Source organism: Lissotriton helveticus, chromosome 11 (assembly GCF_964261635.1).
Source record: "Lissotriton helveticus chromosome 11, aLisHel1.1, whole genome shotgun sequence".
Taxonomy (NCBI): domain Eukaryota; kingdom Metazoa; phylum Chordata; class Amphibia; order Caudata; family Salamandridae; genus Lissotriton; species Lissotriton helveticus.
In genome coordinates, this window is record NC_136072.1 from 461,266,180 (window position 1) to 461,288,545 (window position 22,366).

Below are 22,366 nucleotides of genomic sequence, written 5' to 3' on the forward strand. Positions count from 1 at the left end.
TCTGCAGGCTTACTCATGGGTGTCCCCCATTCCAGAGGAGTGTGTGCGCCTCTGTGTCTATTGCTTTAAAAATCTCTTCAGGAATCTGTGGTATGTATTTTGGAGGACATACAGCAGCTTTGTAAGTGCGTTCACCTTATTTGTGGTATTTGTATTTGTGGTATATTTGTAGAGCGCAGACCTGTCACCCCAAGGGCATCCTGGCGCTTCGAACCATGAACCAACAAATTTGCAGCAACTTAGCCTGTCCTGGGGAAGAGATAGGTTTTTAACGCCTTCCTAAAGGCTAAGAGATCTTCAAGACTCCTTAGAGATATCGGCAGAGAGTTCCAGAGTTTGGCCGCCGCTACTCTAAAGGATCGGCCGCCCATCCTCACTCTCTGGAAGCGCGGAACTACGAGTGACCTGGATGAGGAGGAGCGGAAGGCTCGAGGTGGAAGGTACCAGGCGAACATCTTCCGCAGAGAGACCGGGCCAAGGCCATGGATAGCCCTGAACACGATGCAAGCTGCTTTGTAATGCACGCGTAAATGGACCGGCAGCCAGTGAAGTTCCTGTAGCGCTGCCGTGGATGAGCTGTGGTAGGGGCGAGAGAGGGCGAGTTTGGCAGCCATGTTTTGCACCCTTTGTAGCTTACCCAGTAGTGTTATCGGGGCCTCCAGAAGTAGTCTGTTACAATAGTCAAGTCGACTTAAGATGGTACTCCGTACTACTTCGGGTCTGGCTTGCTCAGGGAGGAGGGGCAGGACTTTGCGCAGCATGCGGATCAGCATCATGCACGTCGAGGTGACCTTGTTTACGTGCAGATCTAACTGCAAGTTGGGCCCGAAACTAACACCCAAGTTCCGCGCTGACTGTGCAGCTGACACCGTCTCTGAGAATGACGAAGGCCAGAAGTCGTCTGGAAGATTCCGAGGAACTCGGTCGTTGGAGCAATACAGGACCTCTGTCTTAGTCCCTTTGAACTGCAGCGAGTTCAACCGGAGCCATTCCGCTGTAGCCTGCATGCATCGATGGAAAGTTTCCAATAGGACTGCATCCTGTCCCTCCAGTGAAAAGACCAGCTGGGTGTCATCCGCATAATTGAATGCGGAAATCCCAAATGATTTAATAAGCTGGACCAGAGGGCGGAGGTAGATATTAAAGAGTATAGGGCTGATGGCTGAGCCCTGAGGTACTCCTTGTCCTACTCTCCGCTCCTCTGAGCTGAAGGGAGGGAGCGATACCCGTTGCTGATGGTTGTCCAAATAAGAGATCAGCCAATCCCTGGCCTTATCTTTAACCCCGCACTCTTCCAGCCTCATGATCAAGGTAGGATGGCTGACCGTGTCGAACGCGGCCGACATGTCGAGCAGCACCAGAAAGGCTGCCCGACCACTGTCGACTCGCGTCCGCAGATTGTCTAGCACGGTCACTAACGCAGATTCCGTCCCATGAGCTGGGCGGAAACCGAATTGCGTTTCATCCAGCCAGGTGTTCCCTTCTAAGAAGCCGGACAGAGTGCGAGTGACCAGTTTTTCCATGATTTTGACTGGAAAAGGAAGCAGGGAAATTGGCCGATAGTTGGAAAGACAGGCAGGGTCGAGCGTGGATTTTTTTAGGAGCGGAGAAACCACTGCCTTCTTCCAACAGTCCGGTACAGTCCCTGTTCCAAACGACTGGCAACAGATGGAGTGCAAAGGCTGGAAGAGTTCCTCCTGAAGCACCCTCCAAAATTTTGGAGGGAGAGGATCGAGAGGCGAGCCAGATGAAACCGTAAGGGCCAGGCTACCAAACTCCTCCAAGGAGGGGAGGGGAAAGCTGTTCAGCTGGGGTCGACTGGACTCTATCGCCGGAGCTCCCAAGCTGAGTGCGTGGGCCTCTGATCGGGGCCTTATATTTTTGTAAGGCGGACCGGAACACAGCTTTCTCCGAGTCTAAATACTGTTTCCTCCACGCTCTTTCGGCGCGTTTGCAGCCAAGTTTAAGCTGGCGTAGTTCGCTCGTATACCAAGGGCTAGCTCGATTCACCCTCCCTCGAGACTTCCGGAGGGTGCCAACTTATCTAGCGAGCTCGTGATGGACTGGCTAAAGAGAGTATAGCTCTCTTCAGCTGAACTGCCAAGCTTAAAATCCTTCCCTAAAATAATCGGTAATGGAGAGATGTGAAGTATCCGGGACCAAGGTCTCCCTAACTTGGCTTGGGATAGTCCAGCTTCCCGCACGGTGTAGTCCTCTAAACAAAGAGAGAACACAATCAGGAAGTGGTCTGTCCAAAACTGGCGCTTAATCTCACCCATAGATACCCATTGTGGATCGACAAATATTAGATCCAGGATATGACCCTTCCGATGCGTGGTGGCATTCACCAGCTGTTCCAGGTTGATATCTTTACAGGCTTGACTAAGGGAGGAGAATGCCTTGTCCAATGAGCCGCCAGCCCACAGGTTAAAATCTCCAAGAATCAATAACTTGGAGTGGGAGCTGGAGAGCTCATAGATCAGGTCAATAAGGAGCGATACTGAAGAGGCCGGTCCTGGAGGTCGATAACACAGGACGCCCGAACAAAGTGTCAGCTCCTGCTTTTTGACCGAGAATCCCATCAGTTCAAAGCCTGGCACCTCTCGAATCTTCAACTGGGAAAGGGTCAGCGAGTCTTTATAAATGAACCAGATACCCCCTCCTCGGTTAAGTGTGCGCGGAGTATGGCTAATTTTATAGCCTGCGGGGCAGGCTAGGCCCAATTCAACCTCAGTCTTCCCGAGTCCACGTTTCTGTGAGGAAGAGGACATCGAGATTTTCTGAATCAATGAGTAAGGCAATTTCCGTGTGGTGCTTGCAAAGGGATCTGACGTTAAGCAACCCACAGGAGATTTGCCTAATAGTTGAAACATGGGCACTGGCTGGTTGCCTTGCCGGGTTCTGGCTGGGTCTGAGTCTAAAAAGCTCAGCCCGGGAGTAGGCTATACGGAGTAAGCCAGAGGGGCCAGAGGTAGCGGCCCTAAGCGCGTCCGTTACGCGAACGGGCGCAAACGGGCTTACCTCTGGCGAACCTCCGGCGCGCCTACGACGCGCCCGCTGCGCGTCTGTCTGTCCATCCTAAATACTATTACGCTGAGCGGAGGACCGCCTACTAGCCTCTTGCCTTACGCAAGATGGCCGCGGAGTACCTAGTCTCACTACCCAACCCAAGATGTCGGACCCGACTAAATCTTACTGATCCCCGCCGAGTGCGAGGAAGTGAGCTATTATGATGCAGGTATGCCTCACAAGTTTCCCCGGCCTACGGGCGCCAACAAGAGTGGTAGAAGAGAAATTCCGGCCAAGAGGGTGAGCGCCGACAAGGTAAGCGCAATGTCAGAGCGCCGCGGGATTTAAAATACAAGATACAAATTGACGCTTTAAAATGCAGCAAGATAAAAGAGCGGCAGCTGAATGCGCTGGGAGCAGGTTCTGACTGACCTTGCCTCGAAGTTCCTTTAGTAGCACCCCAGAGTGCGGAGGACCGCCTACTAGCCTCTTGCCTTACGCAAGATGGCCGCGGAGTACCTCGCCTCACTACCCAACCCAAGATGTCGGACCCGACTAAATCTTACTGATCCCCGCCGAGTGCGAGGAAGTGAGCTATTATGATGCAGGTATGCCTCACAAGTTTCCCCGGCCTACGGACGCCGACAAGAGTGGTAGAAGAGAAATTCCGGCCAAGAGGGTGAGCGCCGACAAGGTAAGCGCAATGTCAGAGCGCCGCGGGATTTAAAATACAAGATACAAATTGACGCTTTAAAATGCAGCAAGATAAAAGCGCGGCAGCTGAATGCGCTGGGAGCATGGCCGCCATACACAGTAATGTCAGGGGGAGATTTCTCCATCGGTGCATATCTTCATGGAATTCCTTTAGCACCCTTTTAATGTTTTTGTTAAGACTTATTGGTATGTTAGTAGTTATATAGAGGCCTAGATATCTGAACCCTTCTTTGTTTACCTGCAGTTGGCTAGGGAGACCCTGCAAATCCAAGCCCCCCCCCCCACCGGATATAAGTTAGATGTCCCAGTTTATACAATTGCCGGTGTGCCACCGATAATCCTTGAATACCTGCAGTACTATGGGAAGTGAAACCTTTGGATTTGTGATATATAATAGGATGAGGTCCGCGTATAGTGAAATACGCTAGTCTTTCAGCTGTTCTGAATTCTCGTTAAAGCCCTGAATGTCTGGGTGGTTCCTGATCTGGCGTACTAGTGGTTCTAGTACCATGCCGAATAGTAGAGGTGATAGAGGGCACCCCTGCCTTGTGCCTCTGCTCACTGGGAAATAATTTAATGTTACTCCATTTATCCACACGCATGCTCTCGGGTTTGTTTATATTAGATCTATCCAGGCAATGAAGGTTGGGCCAAATCCACATTTCTGTAATACTTGCCGCATGAATGGCCAGTGAACAGCGTCAATTGCCTTTTCTGCATCCAGAGAAAGAAATATGTGCGGGTCAGGTCTGTTTTGCACTGTCTGACCAGTTGGCCAGGCTGCGTAGGTTAAATCTTGTGGCTTTTTTGGGCATAAATCCGGTGTGGTCGCAGTGGTTTAGGGATGTAACTACCGGTAGCAATCTTGTTGCTATGATCGTGGCTAGTATTTATAGCTCAACATTCAGTAGTGATATGGGTCGGTAAGGCCCACACTCGTGCTGGTTTATGGATTGCCACTATTGTGGCGCTACAGAGGTCTAGTGGGAGAGTGCCTTCAGTCTGGGCTGCCAGGTACATTTTTAGGAGATGTCGGCCCAACAGGCCACATTAGTTTGAAAAAGTCTGCAAGTAATCCGTTGGGACCCAGAACTTTCCCTGACTTCTGTTTGGCAATGGCTGCGGCAACTTCTTCCAAAGATATTTTGTTTTCGAGGGTTGCTTTGTCTTCTGCAGATAAAGTGGGGGTGGTAACTGCACTTAGGTCATCCCTAATTTGGGTGCCTGTTGCTAGTGGTCTAATTTTGGTCGACCAGACCTAGTTTGTTAAAAAATTCAGCTAGTTGAGTTGTCTTCTGGTGTTGTATGTGAGCAGTCCATGAGTTGGTCTACCACATCGTTGTAATCTCCTCCAATTATATGGATAGAGGGTGCCGACACTAATATTATCCCCGCCACTTTAGCAAGTGTGCATTTTGCAGTCTGGGAGTGGGGCGTACACACTGACCAGTGTGAGTTCTCTGTGTCCCCATCTCCCCTGTATCGCAGCAAATGTGCCATCTGGGTCTACCCACTTTTAACCGTATGAAGCAGGTGTTCTTTTTAACTAGTATAGCCACCCCTCTAGATCCTGATGTGTACCTGGCGTGTGCCAGGGTTGTGTAGGATCCTCTTCCCAAGAATGCCCATTGTGTACCTCGCAGGTGTGTCTCCTGGAGTAGGATTATGTCCGATTTTAATCTCTTAAAATAGTTGGCCATCATGCTCCTTTTGATCTTAGTTCCGAGCCCGTTGACATTCCGTGTCTGAACTAAGAACCCACCCTCGCTGTGTATTGTGGATTACATTCCCAATCAAATGCCGCATTGTTTCGGACTTTGCTCATATATCTCCCTGCCCTTACTGCCACTCTTCTCTTTTCTATTTTGTGGTGGTGTATACCTCTCTCTCAGTAGAACTTTATAACTCCCAATACAAACTTTAAACCCCCCTTTCCACTCTCTCACTTAACCCACGCTCATGGGCCCCAACAGTCAATGTGACAACTGCTGCGAAGGTTAAGCCATGAGAGGTCTGTAACCCTCCCCCCTGTAACTTCCCTGCCTGAAAGCCCCCCCCCCCCCCTCCCAACACACCTGTCCCTAGGAATAATAGAGAAAGAAACAGATAAAGAAAGTTATTTCCCACTCAAGATTAAGCACGGCACTGGTGCAGAATGTGGAAATTCAGGGGGGCACTTAGTGCCGTCTTACTGTCCTTTGGCTTCCGACAAGTCCTTCTTCAGTCTCGCCTCCTTTCTGCAAGTGTTGTTCAGGCAGTTCTTGAACAGCTGTATCTGGTCTTGGTTCTTCCATATTGGCGATCTTTTGAAGAAGTGGATTGTCACGGTCCGTTGTAGGAAGCTGGCTCTGTATATACTATACCAAAATTAGGTATAGTGTGCACAGAGTCCAGTGGAACACCAAAGGTAGGCACAGGTAAAAGTAGATAGTATCTTACTCTCTATTTGTGGTAGTGTGGGCAAGCAGTACTGCTTTATCAGAGGGTAGTGTTAAGCATTTGTTGTACCCACTCAATCAGCAAATGATGTCACACTCTCAAAGATTGAACTCAGACCAAGTTTGGTTGTATAAAAATGTAAAGTTATTTTATTTCTAGAACCAAGCCACGCCTTGCCCAGGTAAGTGAAATAAATGTTTTGCAAAATATTATGCAGTGTTTACAATTGAATGCAAGTTCAAATGTGGTTGTTTGAAATACAGGTAAATCAAGGATTCGAAATGACTGTACAGATTACTTTTCAGTTAATTTTTAGATTACTTTTTAAGTTACTTTTACTACTCAGTGTGATATGCTTTGATATCACACTGGGACATTTCCTAGAGAAAAGTTAAGTAAAATCAATATTGTCAAGTTGTAGTTTTACAAGTTTTCGTACAATTCACCTCTACACTACGAACAGTTTTCAAGGAAAAACAGTCAATGTATTCCTATGGAGAGAAATTAAGTTATAGGTTAAAAAATAAGTACTCTATCTTTGTGTTTCTGGGGTTAGACCAAGGTTTCCCCCATGGTGGAGCATGCACTCTCAAAGCCCCCTCTGCGGCACTGGGGCGGCTGGGTGCAGAGTGCTGAGGCCCAATGTTATCCAATGGGGGATAGGAGGCCTCCGGTTGGTGGCTGCTCACGAGCAGGCCACAAGGTTGTGGGAGCAAAGCTCCTGGTGTTAGGCTTGGGGCAAGGGGGGGGGGATCCTGTGTAGCACACAAAGTACACCCTCAGCGGCGCTGGGGCAGCTGGGTGCAGGGTGCTGTTTTGGCGTCTGGTGCCCTGTTGATTTCAATGGGGATTCTCCGGTTTCAACAAACATGCAGGCTCATGGACGAAGATCTACTGGAGGTGACCATCGGTTGGAGAGATAAATTGGGATGCCTGGGGATGCTGGGACACAGTCGGTTGGGCCATCCAAGGCCGTGGGTCTTCAGGTGCAGGGGTATCTTCAGGCGTCTGGTTTCTCTTACCAGCTCCAGTCACGGTCAGGGGGAATCTCCAAAATGAGGCTGCAGGCTGCGCTGGGGAATTCGATGCAGGTCAGAGATCACCCAATCTTGTGTTAGGATCGCCAGGGAGACCTACACGTGCTGTTGGGCCACTCGGGTGTGGGTGATGGGTGCAGACTCGCGGATTTGGCCAGAGTTTGTGGGTGAGCAAATCCGGTGTTCAAGGGAGACAAATTATTTTCTGTGGAAGGCAGGGCAGGTCCCCTGGGTTCTTGATGTTGTGGCTGCAGGACACACCAGGATTTTGCTTCTGCAGGCTCGAGGTGGGGACAGGCCGGTAGGGCTGGGGCCAAGTCAGTGTGCGTCCTACTTCTTGTCTTTGGTCTTCGGTCCTTCTTCCTCTTTTCCTCTTGGGCATTTCTTGTCTGAGGAGGCAAGGTTCAAGAGTGCCCCTAAATACTAGATTTAAGGGTGTTACAGGTAAGTTAAAAGTTGGGACCAATGGGTCCCTTTTTGGGGTCACCCTGGTTGGCTGAGGTCCCCCCATCTGCAAGATGGCGGGGACTGAGCTGTGCTTCACCTCGCCTCCCCCACCTGAGGGGTCGGGTTGACAAAGGTGGGCACACCTCCCTTCCTCACTTGGTTTTCCAGCCGATTCTCCTGCCCAAAGTAGGGGTTAGAACCGGTGGATCCCAGTTGCTGGAAGCAGCAAAGGGCCTGGGGAAGCTCACAAAGTCTGCAAGCCTTTGAAGCTTCCTCTTCGTGGACCCTGCCCATCCTGGGAAAGGAGACTTGGTACCTCGTCCCAGGTTGTGCATTGTTTCAGACCCCCGATAGCAGCAGGCTCTCGACCCAGGGGTCCAGAAACATGTCTAGTTTTGGCAGCTAACGAGCAGCCACTCAGCCTGGACACGGTCGGTCGGTCGGTCGGCAGGAGCCCAGTTCACACTCCGTCAAAGCACATTACAAATTCAGCAAAAAGTGGGGGCATACCATGCAAGAAAGATGGCACTTTCTCACAGGGGGGTGATGGTAGTTTCCCGTTCTCTATTGCTCCCGCAGGTTACCTGGTGAGGAGGCTGGGGTTGTGTAGGGTGCGGATGTCCGACACCCCAGTTGGATCTTGAAACATTGTTAGACCCTCTTTACTGGGAGTTAGAAGCCTGTGAGTAGTAAAAGGACAATGATGTTATAATGCAATTTTCACACTTATGCAGTGTGTGAATTGTAGATTCTGAAGACCTATTTTAGAGATGACTTGATATCTAGTGTTCAGGAAGTGGAAAATACTGACTAGACTAGGAAGCTTGGTTAACATTTTCATATAATATGGAAACGCATCTGTGAGTGATGTTGGGATATAGCCAAAATCAGCAAACATTTGAGACTTAGCTGCATTTAGAATGTTTAATTGAACAAACGCACGTTAAACATGATTTTGTATTTTTTTGCAGAACCGGCTGCACCTGCCAAAGAAGTCTCACCTTCCTCGTCAACCTGCTGGCTGGGTGCCCCCGTTGAACCTCGATTGCAGGAGCAGGCCTCTTGCATCTTATCAAGCAAAAGGGAGGAGAGACCCACAGAACAAACTGAGAAATGGGAGGAGAAGAAAACTTCTCCCCAAATATCTCCACCATCGACGGGGCCCAAGAAAGTAGAAGGTACTAAACATTTAAAAAGCTTAACCACAAAACTTAAACTTATTGTCCATCATGGATGTGTACATACAAGAGAATTTCTTGTGGATTACCTGGTGATCCTAAGCGCCATGAAACCCACGGTTGTATGTGTGCTTTACTAGTGCTTACTAACATAACATTACACATGTCGTTTTGGGAATCAAGTACACACTGATCTCTGAAGTTGAATGTACATTAGTTTGCAATAATTGCCATGCCAGCTATGACTTTTGAGTTTGTGAAGCATACAGTTGCAATATTGTGTTGTGGCGTTGGATTTTATTGTCAACTAGTGAAGTCATCTGGAGGGTTAGCGAGGGAACACAGGGATATTTTAGCATATTGTGGAATGTCACATTATTTTTGGTTCTGTGGATCGAAAGGAGAAATGGATTCCGTTGCTTGATGCTACAAAAAGCAATGACTACCCAAATGTATTTTTTTGCATTGACTTTATAGGGTATATCCACCTCTCCATTAAAGTAAACCACATCGTGGGACACTACTTCACCACTACATCATGGGGCATTATATTTTTAAACTTAATTAACATAAAGAAGTTTAAGGATTGATTGATTAAATATAGGACATGGTTAACCTAAATAAACAAGCATTTGCAATGCAATAGGTCTTGCAATTGCGATATTTTGAGCTATTGACAATGTAAATGAGAATGCCTTTTATTTATGTGTTTAAAAAACCTGAAATACTAAAAGGCATGTTCATTTACAATACCAATAGGTCAAAGTTTTTAAAATGCTAGACCTATTGCTTTGTAAATGCTTGTTCTCTTAGTTTTTCTTTATAAACGCACAGCTTATTTGGATAATGTGGAGTATGGGTCCCTTTGTTGTATTGTCATTTGGACGACTTTGAGCAATTTACATTTTATGGAGTGTCTCTCTCACATCGGTGTGAATTGCATGCATGGGAGACCTTTTTCATACTGTTTGGGCTGGGATCGGTCACTGAAACAACACGCATGCGGTCTTGTCCACGAGCGAAAACCCAGGGGCCAGTAGTGGTCAAAAAACTTTCCAGAAGTCCCTTTTGGAGCCATCGGATTGTGCACGGTCACATACCTTGGAACAAAGTTACCGTAGGGATAACACATGTCCAATGTTTTTGGGGTAGGGGGGCTTTTGTTAAAACGTTACATTTTCTGCAATTTCACCTACCACTATTTGTATCTCTTCGTCAGTCCATCAGTTTAGATTGCATTTTAAACTAGCCTCAAGATGCGTATGTCCTAAACCAATGCAGTACAATATACTTTCCTAATCAATGGACTGGGACTAGAGGCAAGAAGTTCGAAGTCGAAGATCAGGGTCTTGGAAGGAGAAAATACACTTTGCCAAATCCAAAGCAACATTGTAGCAAGGGAACCATTTTTATCGATTAACTGGAGAATGAAGGAAACAAAATGTAAAAATGCGATGCAGGCAGGTTGCCGTACTTTTCGGGAGGCTTAAAATTCAGTACTTTTCGCTGGTCGGAATTCAAATAAAGTTCATATGGTGTCCTCGAATCATCATTATCATAGCAACATGCTAGCCCATTTTCGCATCATTGTAAAATGCTCTGTTTTTTGTTTCCTTTAAATAACAGGAGATGTACAAAAAGCGACGGAGAGAATAAACAACCAAACCAAGCGGAGCAATGGCAATAACAAATAGGCAAATAGGCATGGGCACCAAAGCCACCTTAATAAGGACAGCCATAGCCCTGTTACAGTCCAAACTCCTTCACAACCAAAACCCAAACGAGTTAGTCAACATGGAAAGCCTGACATACTGTTACTGGCTTCACGCAGAGGGGTCAAGTGGGAGCCCTATCTGACATAGATATGTTCGGTGCTAATGGTGGCCATTGCCGAAGAGGGGCTGTGGCAAAGGGCGTCTGGCTGGTATCTGGAAGCTTTGGCTCTGCTTGTGAATGAGCTGTGAATTTGTGTCTGGGGTGTGATGTTAGTGATTGGCAGTGATTAAACTGCTGTGCCTTAAGTGCCTCCATTTATTGAAAATGCGAGCGAGGGGCTTTGGCTGGCTGTACGGCGTACGGAAGCAGGGACTGTACCCAGGGGGTGCACTGTGCCAAAGTTTCAGCCAATCAAACATGGCACACTAGGAGCACGTGAAGACCCCAGAGCTTTAAACTGAAACAATTTTACTTTGATTTCAAGGTTTCAGCCCCGCTTCTAAGATGCCGCTGACTTTGTTAAAAAACGAGCTCATTTCCGCAGTCCTTTCCTGACATGGCTGCTACTTTACTAATCACAAGGCGGAAGAGATGCAGTGCGAGAACACAAACTCCAGTCCGGTTGGACGAGCCGTAAAGGAGACAGGGAGGGAACCAAAAAGCCTCTCTACAAATGAAATGTGAGCGTTTCACATAAAGTGTGACTCGCGCAAATGAAAAGCGGAGGCGGAGCTGCAACCCTGCTTCCGAAGTAAAACCGACGACAATAGATCTCACAAGCGAGCAGCGCATGCACTGCGATGCTAGGCAAGACCAAAAAAGGGCATTGCAAAGCCAATAGTCTTGTCTTTAGTTCTAGGGACCAACATATTGGCTTTGCTCTCACGCATGTCGACCTTCTTGTAATAGAGTTTAACCACTTGACTTCTAGGACTCCCTTGACTTTTTCTTACCCACTTTGGCCTGCAAACATCAAACTTTGCTAAAATTGGTGCATTTTTCTTGTATTTCTGTGATGGGATCTTCAGAAATCTACAGAATCTACAAAATACGTACCACCCAGCATTATCCCACATGTCCTATTTGTGAGAAAGTGCCCTCTTTCTTGCATGGTATGCCCCCACTTTTTGCTGAATTGCTGATGTGCTTTGACTGAATATGCCCTGGGCTCCTGCCAACCCTGTGCCCAGGGCCTGTGTTTCCTCCCTAAAACTGTGTTGAAACTAAAACCCATTTGGCATCTCTGGCCACCTGTCAGCCCCTGGTAAATGGTACCCGAGGTACCCAGGGCATTGTGACCAGAGAAGACCCCTAAGGGCTGCAGCACTTATTGAGTGCCTTGGTGCAGAACTAAACAAAGAGTGGACTTGGCACCCATCCCTGTGTGCCATGTCCACAAACACACTGCCTCGCATCCATCAGTCACCACTCTAACTGGGTGCATTATGCCAGTTGTGTGGGCACAGGTGCATGAGCCCATGCTCCTACAGTACCCAGGGCCATTCATGGGCACTGTAAGTGCAGTGCTGTCATTAAGAGTATATGGTGCTGGGAGGTTGTCATTACGAACTCCACAGCACCATGATGGCTTCATTGAAGAATGAAAAGTTAGATATCAAACCTCTCCGCACATTAAACCCATACTGATGCCGGTGTGGGATTCAATGCCAAATGCACCACAGAGGGTAATTTAGAGTTGCCCCCTGAACCTAACCTACAATCCACATCTTGTCTGAGAGACTGACAAGGCTGCCACACAGCAGACGTGTTGCTGGACCCCTGGGTAGAGAGCCATCCGCTCTCCTGGGCCTGCAACAATGCACGTTCTGGGCGAGGTGCTAGAACTCCTCCCCCAGGATGGGCAGGGGAAGCTTCAAAGGCATGCCACCTTTTGTGAGCTTCTCCAGACAGCTTGCTGTACCCAGCAACTGGCCCCCACCGGTTCTGACCCCCACTCTGTCAGGAAGAATGGCGGGAAACCCTAAGCGAGGAAAGGGGGTGTGCCAGCCTGTTTCAACTCCACCCCTCAGATGGGAGAGGCGAGGTGAAGCACCGCTCCGGGCTCTGGCCATCTTGAAGATCGGGAGCCCTGCCCAATCACAGATAGGCTCCTGCCCCCCTTCCACAGGGGAGGAGCAGGATAGTGGGTGTACTCACCCCAGGACAGGGACCCATTGGTCCCTGCCCTTACCCTACCTGTAACGCTCCTAAATGTAGTATTTAGGGGCACCCTGAACCTTACTTTCTCAGATCCCGATTTAAAACAAGCCAGAAGATCAAGAAACCAAAGACCTGCCGTGCAGCTGCTAACAAGAGGAGGACACCAACTGACTTGGCCCCAGCCCTACTGGCCTGTTGATCCTTGAACCTGCTCCTGCAAAACTCCGGCGCCTTCCGTGGTCAGCAACCTCAAAAACCCCGGAGGACATGACTGCCTTGAGACTCTACCAAGACTGGGACCCCCACGAGCAGTGGTTCTGCTAAAAAAGCAATACCCCTGGTGCCAGCCAGGAACCGCGAATCCAGCACACTCTGCAGCCGCGGAGCCCGGCCTGTGCCTGAGTGGACAAAGACCCTGAGGACTTCCCCCCGGCGATTGCGACTTGAAATCCAATGCACAAGGACCCTCCTCGACGACCCAGACGACGCCTGCAGACTCACAACCATGGACCCCTCCAACCGTGACCAGCAGAGGGTAAGATTTCCCGAAGTCAAGACACACCCCGGCCCCCCCTGTCCCCAACTCCAGGGTGCCTACCTATCCTCCAAGATCCCAACTTACCCCGCAAAGTGTTGGTCGCTCCTGAAGAATGTGTACCCGAGCCTGCAGCCTTTGTTCATCTTCCAAGTTCTCCATTGTAAAACATTGAGCGCCCGACGGCTCAAAAGCACCCTGCACCCAGCCGCCCGAGTTCCCTTTGGCAGTGCACCCTTTGTCCTAATCTACATCCCCATTCGCCCTGAGCAAGTGACCAGGAGCCCCGCTCCCACAGACGCGTGGCTTGCTTTCCAGCAGCCACCAACTGAAGGCCCCCCCTGCCTCTCATAGGATAATATTGGACCTAACTACCTCTGCACCCGGCTTCCCCTGTGCCGCTGAGGGTTTACCAACTGTAACTACCTGACCCAGTGAGACTCCTGAGTCTATGCCCAGCACCGTAACTCTGCCAGTCGAGTACTTACCCTATTTAAGAAAAGTGAGTTATAAGCTTTTGGGTAACATTGACTGGTTAGACTTGGAAATTCTTCTAAGTGTGGAGTTTTGAAACTTTAAAATATTCCTCTAAAATCAGCCGAACACGAATTCCGATTTACTCACCTGTTATCAGGAGAGAACCCAGTGCTGCATCTTTCAGCCCAGCACTGACCCTTACAAGTAATTTTAACCGTACTTACCAGTTACTTGAATTTCCTTCCATAGTGTCTGGTTTTCACCAGAAAAGTTTTTAAGTGTCGATTTTCAAAAACTACAGATATTCCTTAATCACCTGTATGATTTAAATGCATTCTTTCTATTGCTTACAGGAGATGCACCAGTGCTGGATCCAGGATCCAACACTGAGTAAGAAAAAGTAACGTTAACACCTCTTACCTGCTAAGTGAAATTCCTCCCACAGGATAACATTGGTGATTCTATGTGAAAAAATTTCTAAGTGTCACCTTTTAAAATACAATAATATTGCTTAAAAATCACTACTGTAACCAAAACGCTTTTACTAATCTAGGATCCAGTCCTGTGGTTAGAAAAGTAATCTACAAAGTAACTAATTGCATTTAACTATAAATTCCCATTGAGCTCAATGTTGCATTGTGTTTGAAATAGTGTTGCCAATTGCAACAACTGTAACTATTGTAATCAAATAGTCCATTGCCTATTTGAAAAGTATTTAAAGTAATTAATTCTCAGAAAGTATATTTTGATACCGTGTTGGTTCTAAAATAAAACAAATATGTTTTGATACATAACAATTGGCCTAGACTTCAGTTCTTGAGTGTATGAGATCATTTGCTGACTGAGTGTGTACAACAAATGCTTTGCACTGTTCTCTGATACTGCTCGACCAAGCTACCACTTTAGAGAGTAAGGTTATAACTAAGTTTAGCCTCTGCCATACCTCTGGGGACTGTGGACTCTGTGCACACTGTACCTTACTTTGGTCCGGTATATACAGAGCCACTTTCTTACAGGGGTCATCCTTCATCTGCTGTAGCAGGTGAGACAGAAGGCGGAGGTGGTCTGAAGAGCTACGGCCCGGGACAAAACCCACCCGGGACTCATGGATCCGGAGGGATATAATCTTGCCAAGACGAATAGCCAGCGCCTTTACCAGTACCTTCATATCGACATTGAGCAGCGAAATCGGGATGTATCTGGGGAAAGTCCAGGGGGTCCATGCCGTCCTTAGGGAGGAGGATAATTGTCGACTTGTTGGCGATGGCCTACAACGTGTCCGCCACCTCGGCCTCCCGAAAGGCCAACATCAGGTAAGGTACAAGAAGGTCCCTTCCAGCTTTATAGAACTCACCCAGCAACCCGTCCTCCTTGGGAGACTTGCATATTGGGAGGCTGTCTGTAGTTTCGGAGTTATTTATTTTATGCAGAAATGGTTAAAATGCTCAAATAACAGTTTGAGGTATGATCCTCAAATGTGGGAATGTTATCCTATGGGAGCAAAGACATGTACTTTATACATATACTTGCAAGTAGTTGTAAAAGATGCCCTTTAGGACTCAAGGTGCTTGGGATCTGAGGTCCAGAGAACCACCTTTCGGTTGAGCTTTCCTGCCCTGGTGTGTCTGGGCCATTAATACTAATGGGATTTCCCATTGTCCCGCAGAACCTGGGGAATTACTAGTATATAACAATTGGTTCTATAGGAAAAAAAGCACAATTTCTTTCAAGTTCAAACATTTATATCCTGATTAACCTGGAAATACCAATGATTGGTGTGAAACGTATATTACCAATAATGAAATAATCAACACTGACACAAAAACTGTACTTGTGCACGGTAAATCTGATAGAGACTACTAGCCGCAAATTCCTTCACATGGAATTATCCCCAGGCGTGAGACTGAATCCCGAAAATCTTTTGCACAGCATCCCTGCGTGCCGGGGGGACGGCATCATGCGACTCCGCCCAGGCGTTGTCCGCGTACGTGATGTCAGCGAGGTCACATAAGACCCACCCCAGCGCACCTACGTCAGTTTTTTCTCTTTCCACGTGCAATGCAGATCCGGATGAGCTCTAGTTCAAGTTCAAGTTCGAAAATTTGTATAGCGCACTACTCTCCCAGAGGGTCTCAAGGCGCTTGGGGGAGGAGGGGGGGGGGGGGGTACTTTACTGATCGAATATCCAGGTTTTTATTTGCTTTCTGAAGGAGAGGTGGTTCTGTGTAAGGCGGAGGTGGGTGGGGGGAGAGTTCCAGGTCTTGGCCGCTAAGTAGGAGAAGGATCTTCCCCCCCATGGTGGATCTATGGATGCGCAGAAATTGCGGCGAGGGCTTGATTGGACGATCGTAGTTGGCGGCTGGGGGTGTAGAAGGACAGTCGCGTGTTGAGGCATTCGGGTCCTAGGTCGTAGAGGGCTTTGTGTGCGTGGGTGAGGAGACGGAACGTTATTCTCTTGTTGACGGGGAGCCAGTGGAGGTCTTTCAGGTGACCGGAAATGTGAGCTTGACGAGGGATGTCTAGTATGAGTCTGGCTGAGGTGTTTTGGATCCTTTGGAGTTTTTTCTGTAGTTTGGCTGTGGTTCGGGCGTAAAGGGTGTTTCCGTAATCCAGTTGGCTTGTGACCAGTGCGTGGGTGACCGTCTTTCTAGTTTCGGTGGGGATCCAGCGGAAGATTTTTTTGAGCATGCGTAGGATGTTGAAGCATGATGATGAAACGGCGTTGACTTGTCTGGTCATCAAGAGGGAGGAGTCCAGGATGAAGCCCAGGGTTCGTGCGTGGTCCGTAGGTATGGGTGCGGTTCCCAGGGCCGGTGGCCACCATGAGTCGTCCCAGGCAGCGGGGGATGGACGTAAGATGAGGACTTCAGTTTTGTCCGAGTTCAGTTTAGTTCAGTTAAAAGTTTTTAAGCTCTGGCCTGTTTTCAGGCCTTCTATCCCTTTTTTTCACATTTGGCAACAGTGTGCGACTGCCTTCGGGCTTTGGGACGTGTCCTTCTTGTGCGTGTCCCATGTCGGTGACGGAGCCTCACCCAGTTTGCGTGTGGTGCCTGGGTGGGCACTGGGACTCGAGAGCTGAGACGCAGGCCGGCACCTCTAGTCTCGGTCGGGGCGGGAGCGCCGGATGCAGTTGCTGTCGGCACGCTTCTCCAGATCGGTGTCCTCTCTGCGTCCGTCCACTGCCTCGGAAGCAAAGAACCGCCGGTTTGGTCAGCGGCATAGTCTTTCGCCGCGGCCCCAAGGGCGTGGCTCACCGGCTGGTAGGTCCTTCAGTTTATCTCCGAGGCCTTGTCCTCCCTTTGCGGTGGGCGCCTGCTCCCTCCGGGTCATGCACCCCCCACCTGTCGCCTTCCTATCCGCCGTTTCCCGGCGTGGAGGTGACTGGGGCCAAAATGATAGCCTACGCTGTGGCTCTGCAGGCTTCTTTGGCCCTTTCTCCACCTCCTGAGACATCAGTGGATCCCTTGCCTCATGCAAGGACCTCCGCGGAGTTGTCGGCGGCTCTGGCACCGGCACCGACTCTCTCGGCTCCAGGGTGCAGGAGAGTGGCGGCGTCTGGGTGTAGTCCTTCGGGGCTCCCCTCTTCGGCACCAGGCATCGCTGTCTCGCCGCAAATCCCTACAGGGCTCCCTATGGTGTCGCAGGTGATCGCCGGGAGCACGCAGCTGCCTCACCAGCTCATCGAGCTGGCGCTGGTGCAGTGCCAGGAGCCTCCCTCCCTGGCTCCGGTGGAGTCACGGGTTGAGGCAGGATCTGGGGGGGGCTTCCTGGCTCCCCGCTCCTCGGCGCGGGCGACTGCTCCATCTGAGGCCGAGCTGACACGGTGGGTAGACCCTCCGGTGCCACGTTACGGCGATCAGGCACCGCTGACGACCTCCGGAGTTGTGCTGGCGCCGGGCACTGGATTCGCCCTGTCTTCTATTGATGTGCTCCTTCCCGGAGGCAGGGTACCGTGTAGTTGCCTTTTCTCCGGCATCTTCTAGCGGAGGCTCTTCGCTGTCCTCACGGTCAATATCCTCGGACCCTTCTATACTGGGCTTGTGGCCGGCTTCTCCACCGGCATTTTCTCCTTCTGAGGCCCAGCAGATCCCTCATTCCTCGGTGGCTTCTCCATTAGGTCGGAGCTGGCCGCCCTCCCCCATTCCATGATTCTCTTATGTGGGCCTGGGGACGCCCGGCCACGGGCGCTCCAGTGCCTCAGGAGCTTCTGCAACGCCATCGGCCTGCTCTGCATGACCCGGTCTGTCTTTCTTTCCACCCTTCTACTCCAGGCGCTCTACCTTGTTTGCCTTAGGTGTGGTTCCCTCCGTCTCGGGAGGCCTGGTGGTTGGATTCATGGGGGCGTAATGTCTTCGCTTTTTCCAGTGCTGCCTTGAGAGCGCTCAACACTCTGTGTTAACCAGGGCTCCTTCTACCCTGTGGGGTTCGGTGGAGTCCCTTCTTCATTGTCTCTCATGAGGGTGCCCGTGCTGATCAGCTGGCCCTTGTGTTGACTGGTAAGGAGTTGACCATCTATTCTTCATCCAGCTTTGGAGGTCTGTGAGAGATACTGTTCACTCCGGGGCCTGTGTTGGCCTCCCTCTTTAGTTAGGGTTCAGCCCCTGTTGGCAAGAGTGTTCTTTTTGGCTCCTTACTAAACCTTCTGTGGTTTTTTGCCGCAGGTTTTCGACTTAGTTCTTTGATGTAGGATTTCTTCCCTAAGAGTGGTTCCAATACTTTTTGGGCCGTGGCCTACCCTACGTGGTGTATTTGTACCGGTCTTACGCTGGGAAGGGTGGCTTTCCCCTTGCGGGTTCCTTTCCTTTCTTGGTTTTGCTATATGCCGCCGGTGCACTTCTAAGACGGCTATGGCATGGGGCAGTGTTCTTCCTCTGGTTTGCTTTTGTTCTGGTCCTCTGTTTGGTGGTGTTCTGCCTCTGGTTTGCTCTTGGCCTGACGTCCAGAAGGGTTGTCTCCTGTGTTGGCAACTTTGTTCGTCCTATTTGTCCTCTTCTTGTTTCCTGGGCGGTTCCCGTTTCGGCACCCGGTGCAGTCCGCCGGTTCTTCTTGTCCGGCCTGGGGCCTTAGAGTGAGGCCTGGTGCCCTAGAGTGAGGCCTGGTGCCCTTGCTTCTGGCTTTCTGGAGCTTATGGTCCCGTTTTCCTTTTTTTCACCCACCTTCTTACGGAGGCGAAGTTTGGTGTGGCGTTTGGCTTCCGGTAGGATGTGTCCGTCTGTTCTCTGCACCGGGCGTGTTCACAGTGGAGGGTTCTTGCACTCCTTTGGGCCTTTTTTCCTTTGGGTCTCTGGGTTGCTTTTCTCCCTTGGCCTCCTTTTTTTTGCATTATCTGTACCTGGGGCTTCCGTTGGTGGTCCCTGCTGCGTTGACTGCTGTTCTCTTGTCCTATTCCCTGGGGGGCCTTCCTTTGGAGGTCCCTGATTAATTGGCTACTGAGCTCTTTTCGTGATGCCTGCACCTGGGGTTTCCAGCGGAGGTCCCTGGTACATGGGCTGCTGACCTTCTCTCCCTTCGTTTGCCTGTCTCGGGGTGGCCTCTGCTGGGGGTCCCAGGTGCTTCGGCTGTTGGCCTCTTTTTGTATGGCCCGTACCTGGGTCTTCCGATGATGGTCCCTGGTAAATCGGCTGTTGGTCTCTTTTTTGTACTGTCTGTGCCTGGGTTCCCCATGGAGGTCTCCGGTACAATAGCTCCTAGTCTCCTTTCGTCTTGCCTGTGCCCAGGGTTTCCGGCAAAGGACCAGGGTACATTGGCTGTTGGTTTCTTTGCGGATGGCCTTCCTTCTCCTGTTTGGCGACGGCAGGGCCGACGATTGTAGTGGGGCCGCACTCCCTTGGGAGTGCTTTTTTTTCCCCCTGTCAGGGTCTGGCTTCGCCTGGAATGGGAAGGTCCTCTCGCAGACCCTCCTTCCCCCTGGGTATGTCTAGGGTATCTATTCTACGTGAAGGAATCTGCGGCTAGTAGTCTCTATCAGATGTACGAGTTACCTTTGGTAACGATGTATCTGGTAGAGATGATTCTAGCTGCAGATTCCTTCACGGCCTGCCCTTCCTTCCCGTTCTGCGAGGACCTTTGGCTTGGTCTTCTGAACTCGCCTCCCGGGGGTTGGCTATGTCTTCTGAGAGTGCATTCTTAGACTCTTTTGGACGGGATGATTCGTCCTGTTTCTTGTTCCTTTCCTCCTCTTTTGGCGTGTTGGAGAATGGGTTTATAGGTACTTCTGTAGTAGGGGATCTCCGTGTATAGTCATAATCTGTGAATAGTCTCGCCCATGTGCGTGGACCCCGGAGCAATCAAAATAGTCTCTTAAGATATCCTCTTCTGCATTCTTGCATCGACACTTAAGGGAAAATCAAGACAAATAATGCAGCCTAACAATAACAAAGCTACATTGGCCAGCACTTTATCTTGAATTGAAAAAGGATAGCCAAATAATGTAGAAATTTACACATTTTACAGAGTTTCACACATAGAGTAACTCCCCTTCACAAAAATCCTTTGTCTTGATAGAGAGGAAGGGTTGGGCAGACAAGCCCCATAGGCTGCCATTATGTGTCTGGAAAAGGGATACCGTGCCTTTAAGAAAGCCTCCAGAGACCCTCGGTATCCCATGATGCACAGCTACAGGCAAGTTACTTTCAGTTCTTTTTTCCGGCTCCTGCTAACAGGACCCTGGAGCATTGATCTCTACCTTTATTGGCATAACTTCAATTTTTGAAGCTTTTTGAACAAGTTTAGTGTTTCACTCGACGTCTGGGGCCTTTATCTTCCATTTGCTGTCTTTTGTGAGCAGCTAAGCCACCTCTTTCTTGTCAAAATCGCAGCTTTATTTGACAAGTGGCCCAAGTGTGGCAGGAAGAAGGCCAAGTCAGACTCCCACAGAGTGTGCATACTCTGTCTTCCATCTACTCATGACTCCTGTGTCATCTACAAATCATTCTCCAGGAGGACCCTGCCTGACAGGGAGAAGATTAGTCTTCAAGGCCTGGAGCAGAGAAGACATCAGGATGCAGGTGGGACCTCGGGGCATGGAAGGACTCTATCTGCTTCCACTTCCTGTGATTCGGCCTCTGGAGGGCTCCCCAGTCACAAGAAGGCCCAGAAACTACATCGGTCCCGGTTGACGTCGATAGCTACGACGTCGAAAGGTATGACGACGATATGCTCCCCGTACACCCAGGGCTCTGGTTCTAAGCGACGTCTATGCTCGGCGTCGAGGGAAAGGATGTCGAGACCTCGGATGAGGTTGACGTCAAGGACTTTGCAGACGTCATCGACACACCATCGTCGTTGATCTGAGTCCTGAAGACATCGGCGCTCGCCGTCGAGGCGACACCGCCATTCGCCATCAAGGTCGGCGTCGAGAAGGAGATCTTTGCCGTCGAGGGCAAAGTCGACGTCGAGGGCAAAGTCGACGTCGAGGGCAAAGTCGAGGAGAAAGTCGTCTTCAGGGAACAGGTCACGCTCAGTGGTCAGCATTTCAACATCTGACAGCCCTAGGTCAGGGCGGCGCAAGCGTTTTCCTTTAGGGGATACGGCTTCCAGGGCCCCATCTTCGAGGCCTTCCCATAAGAGGAGAGGAGTTATACGTTCCTCAGACTCGGAATACTCCAGGACCATTCACCATCTACATCTCGGAGACGGCCCAATCTGTGGTTCCTCTTCTGTCGCCTCCAGGGACTCGGACTCCTCCTCCTCCTCTGCCGCCTCCTCCACCTCCGCCTTCGCCCAGGCTGCCACAGCCACCAGTGCCAGAGATTCCACTTATGCCCAGAAGGCCGAGATCTCGCTCCTGAATGAGACATTGCTCTCGTAGTCGGCAAAGGTCTTCCACCAGATCTCAACATCGTCGTCACCGTGAGAGATCCTGCTCAAGATACACTAGGCGGTACAAAAGGGGGTGGTGATGGACGGAGCATTTGAACCAATCAAACACTCGCACTCAGTCAACAGATCTGGGTTTAATCCATCACCATTCTTTAGACCACTCTGCCACCCCAGTTCGGACATGGCCATATGCAAAACAGTCTGAGCCTGTGCCTCATGAATCCGGTCCAGGGAAGGCATGGCTTGGTAGTTCGGGCTGGACTGTTCATGATGGTGATGGATTAAACCCAGATCTGCTGACTGGGTGTGAGTGTTTGATTGGTTCAGATGCTCCGTCCTTCACCACCCCCTTTTGTACCGCAAGATACACTAGGGACACGGATTCCTCTAGTGCTGGCAGATATTCGCCGACCTTGTCGGACTCTCCTCCTACAAGGGTATCTCCTGTGGATGACATCGCCACCTTTCAGGATGTGCTGCTTTGGGGAGCAGCTAAACTGGGGATTGCGCTGGCTGCGCCTACCCCCTCCACTTCTGTCATCTTCAAGACACTCCAACGGAAGCAACTCTCACGTCCCCTGCTTCCTCTAGTGCTTGGTTTGGAGGAATCAGCTAAGGAACTATTTCTGACGCCTGCCTCTGCAAAGTCAGCTCCATCTCGACTTCAGAAGAAATACAGGCCTCCGGACTTGGACCCCGCTTTCCTGCGGACAGATCCTCTGCCGGATTCGGTTATAGTGGTGGCGGCAAAGAAACAGCACTTCACGGCTCTATCATCCACAGTGCCACCGGACAAAGAGAGCTGAGAACTGGACTCAGCGGGGAGGAAGGTT

The 22,366-nt window shown here is 50.1% G+C and overlaps 1 protein-coding gene across 1 annotated transcript in view; it reads left to right on the forward strand.

Moving 5' to 3' along the window:
- GIGYF2 (GRB10 interacting GYF protein 2) overlaps positions 1 to 22,366 on the forward strand; it is a 1,757,193-nt gene that overhangs the window by 810,198 nt on the left and 924,629 nt on the right. The window contains exon 12 of the mRNA XM_078666006.1: positions 8,618 to 8,824. Within this exon, the coding sequence (XP_078522132.1) occupies positions 8,618 to 8,824 (207 nt within the window). The remainder of the gene's footprint in view (positions 1 to 8,617; positions 8,825 to 22,366) is intronic.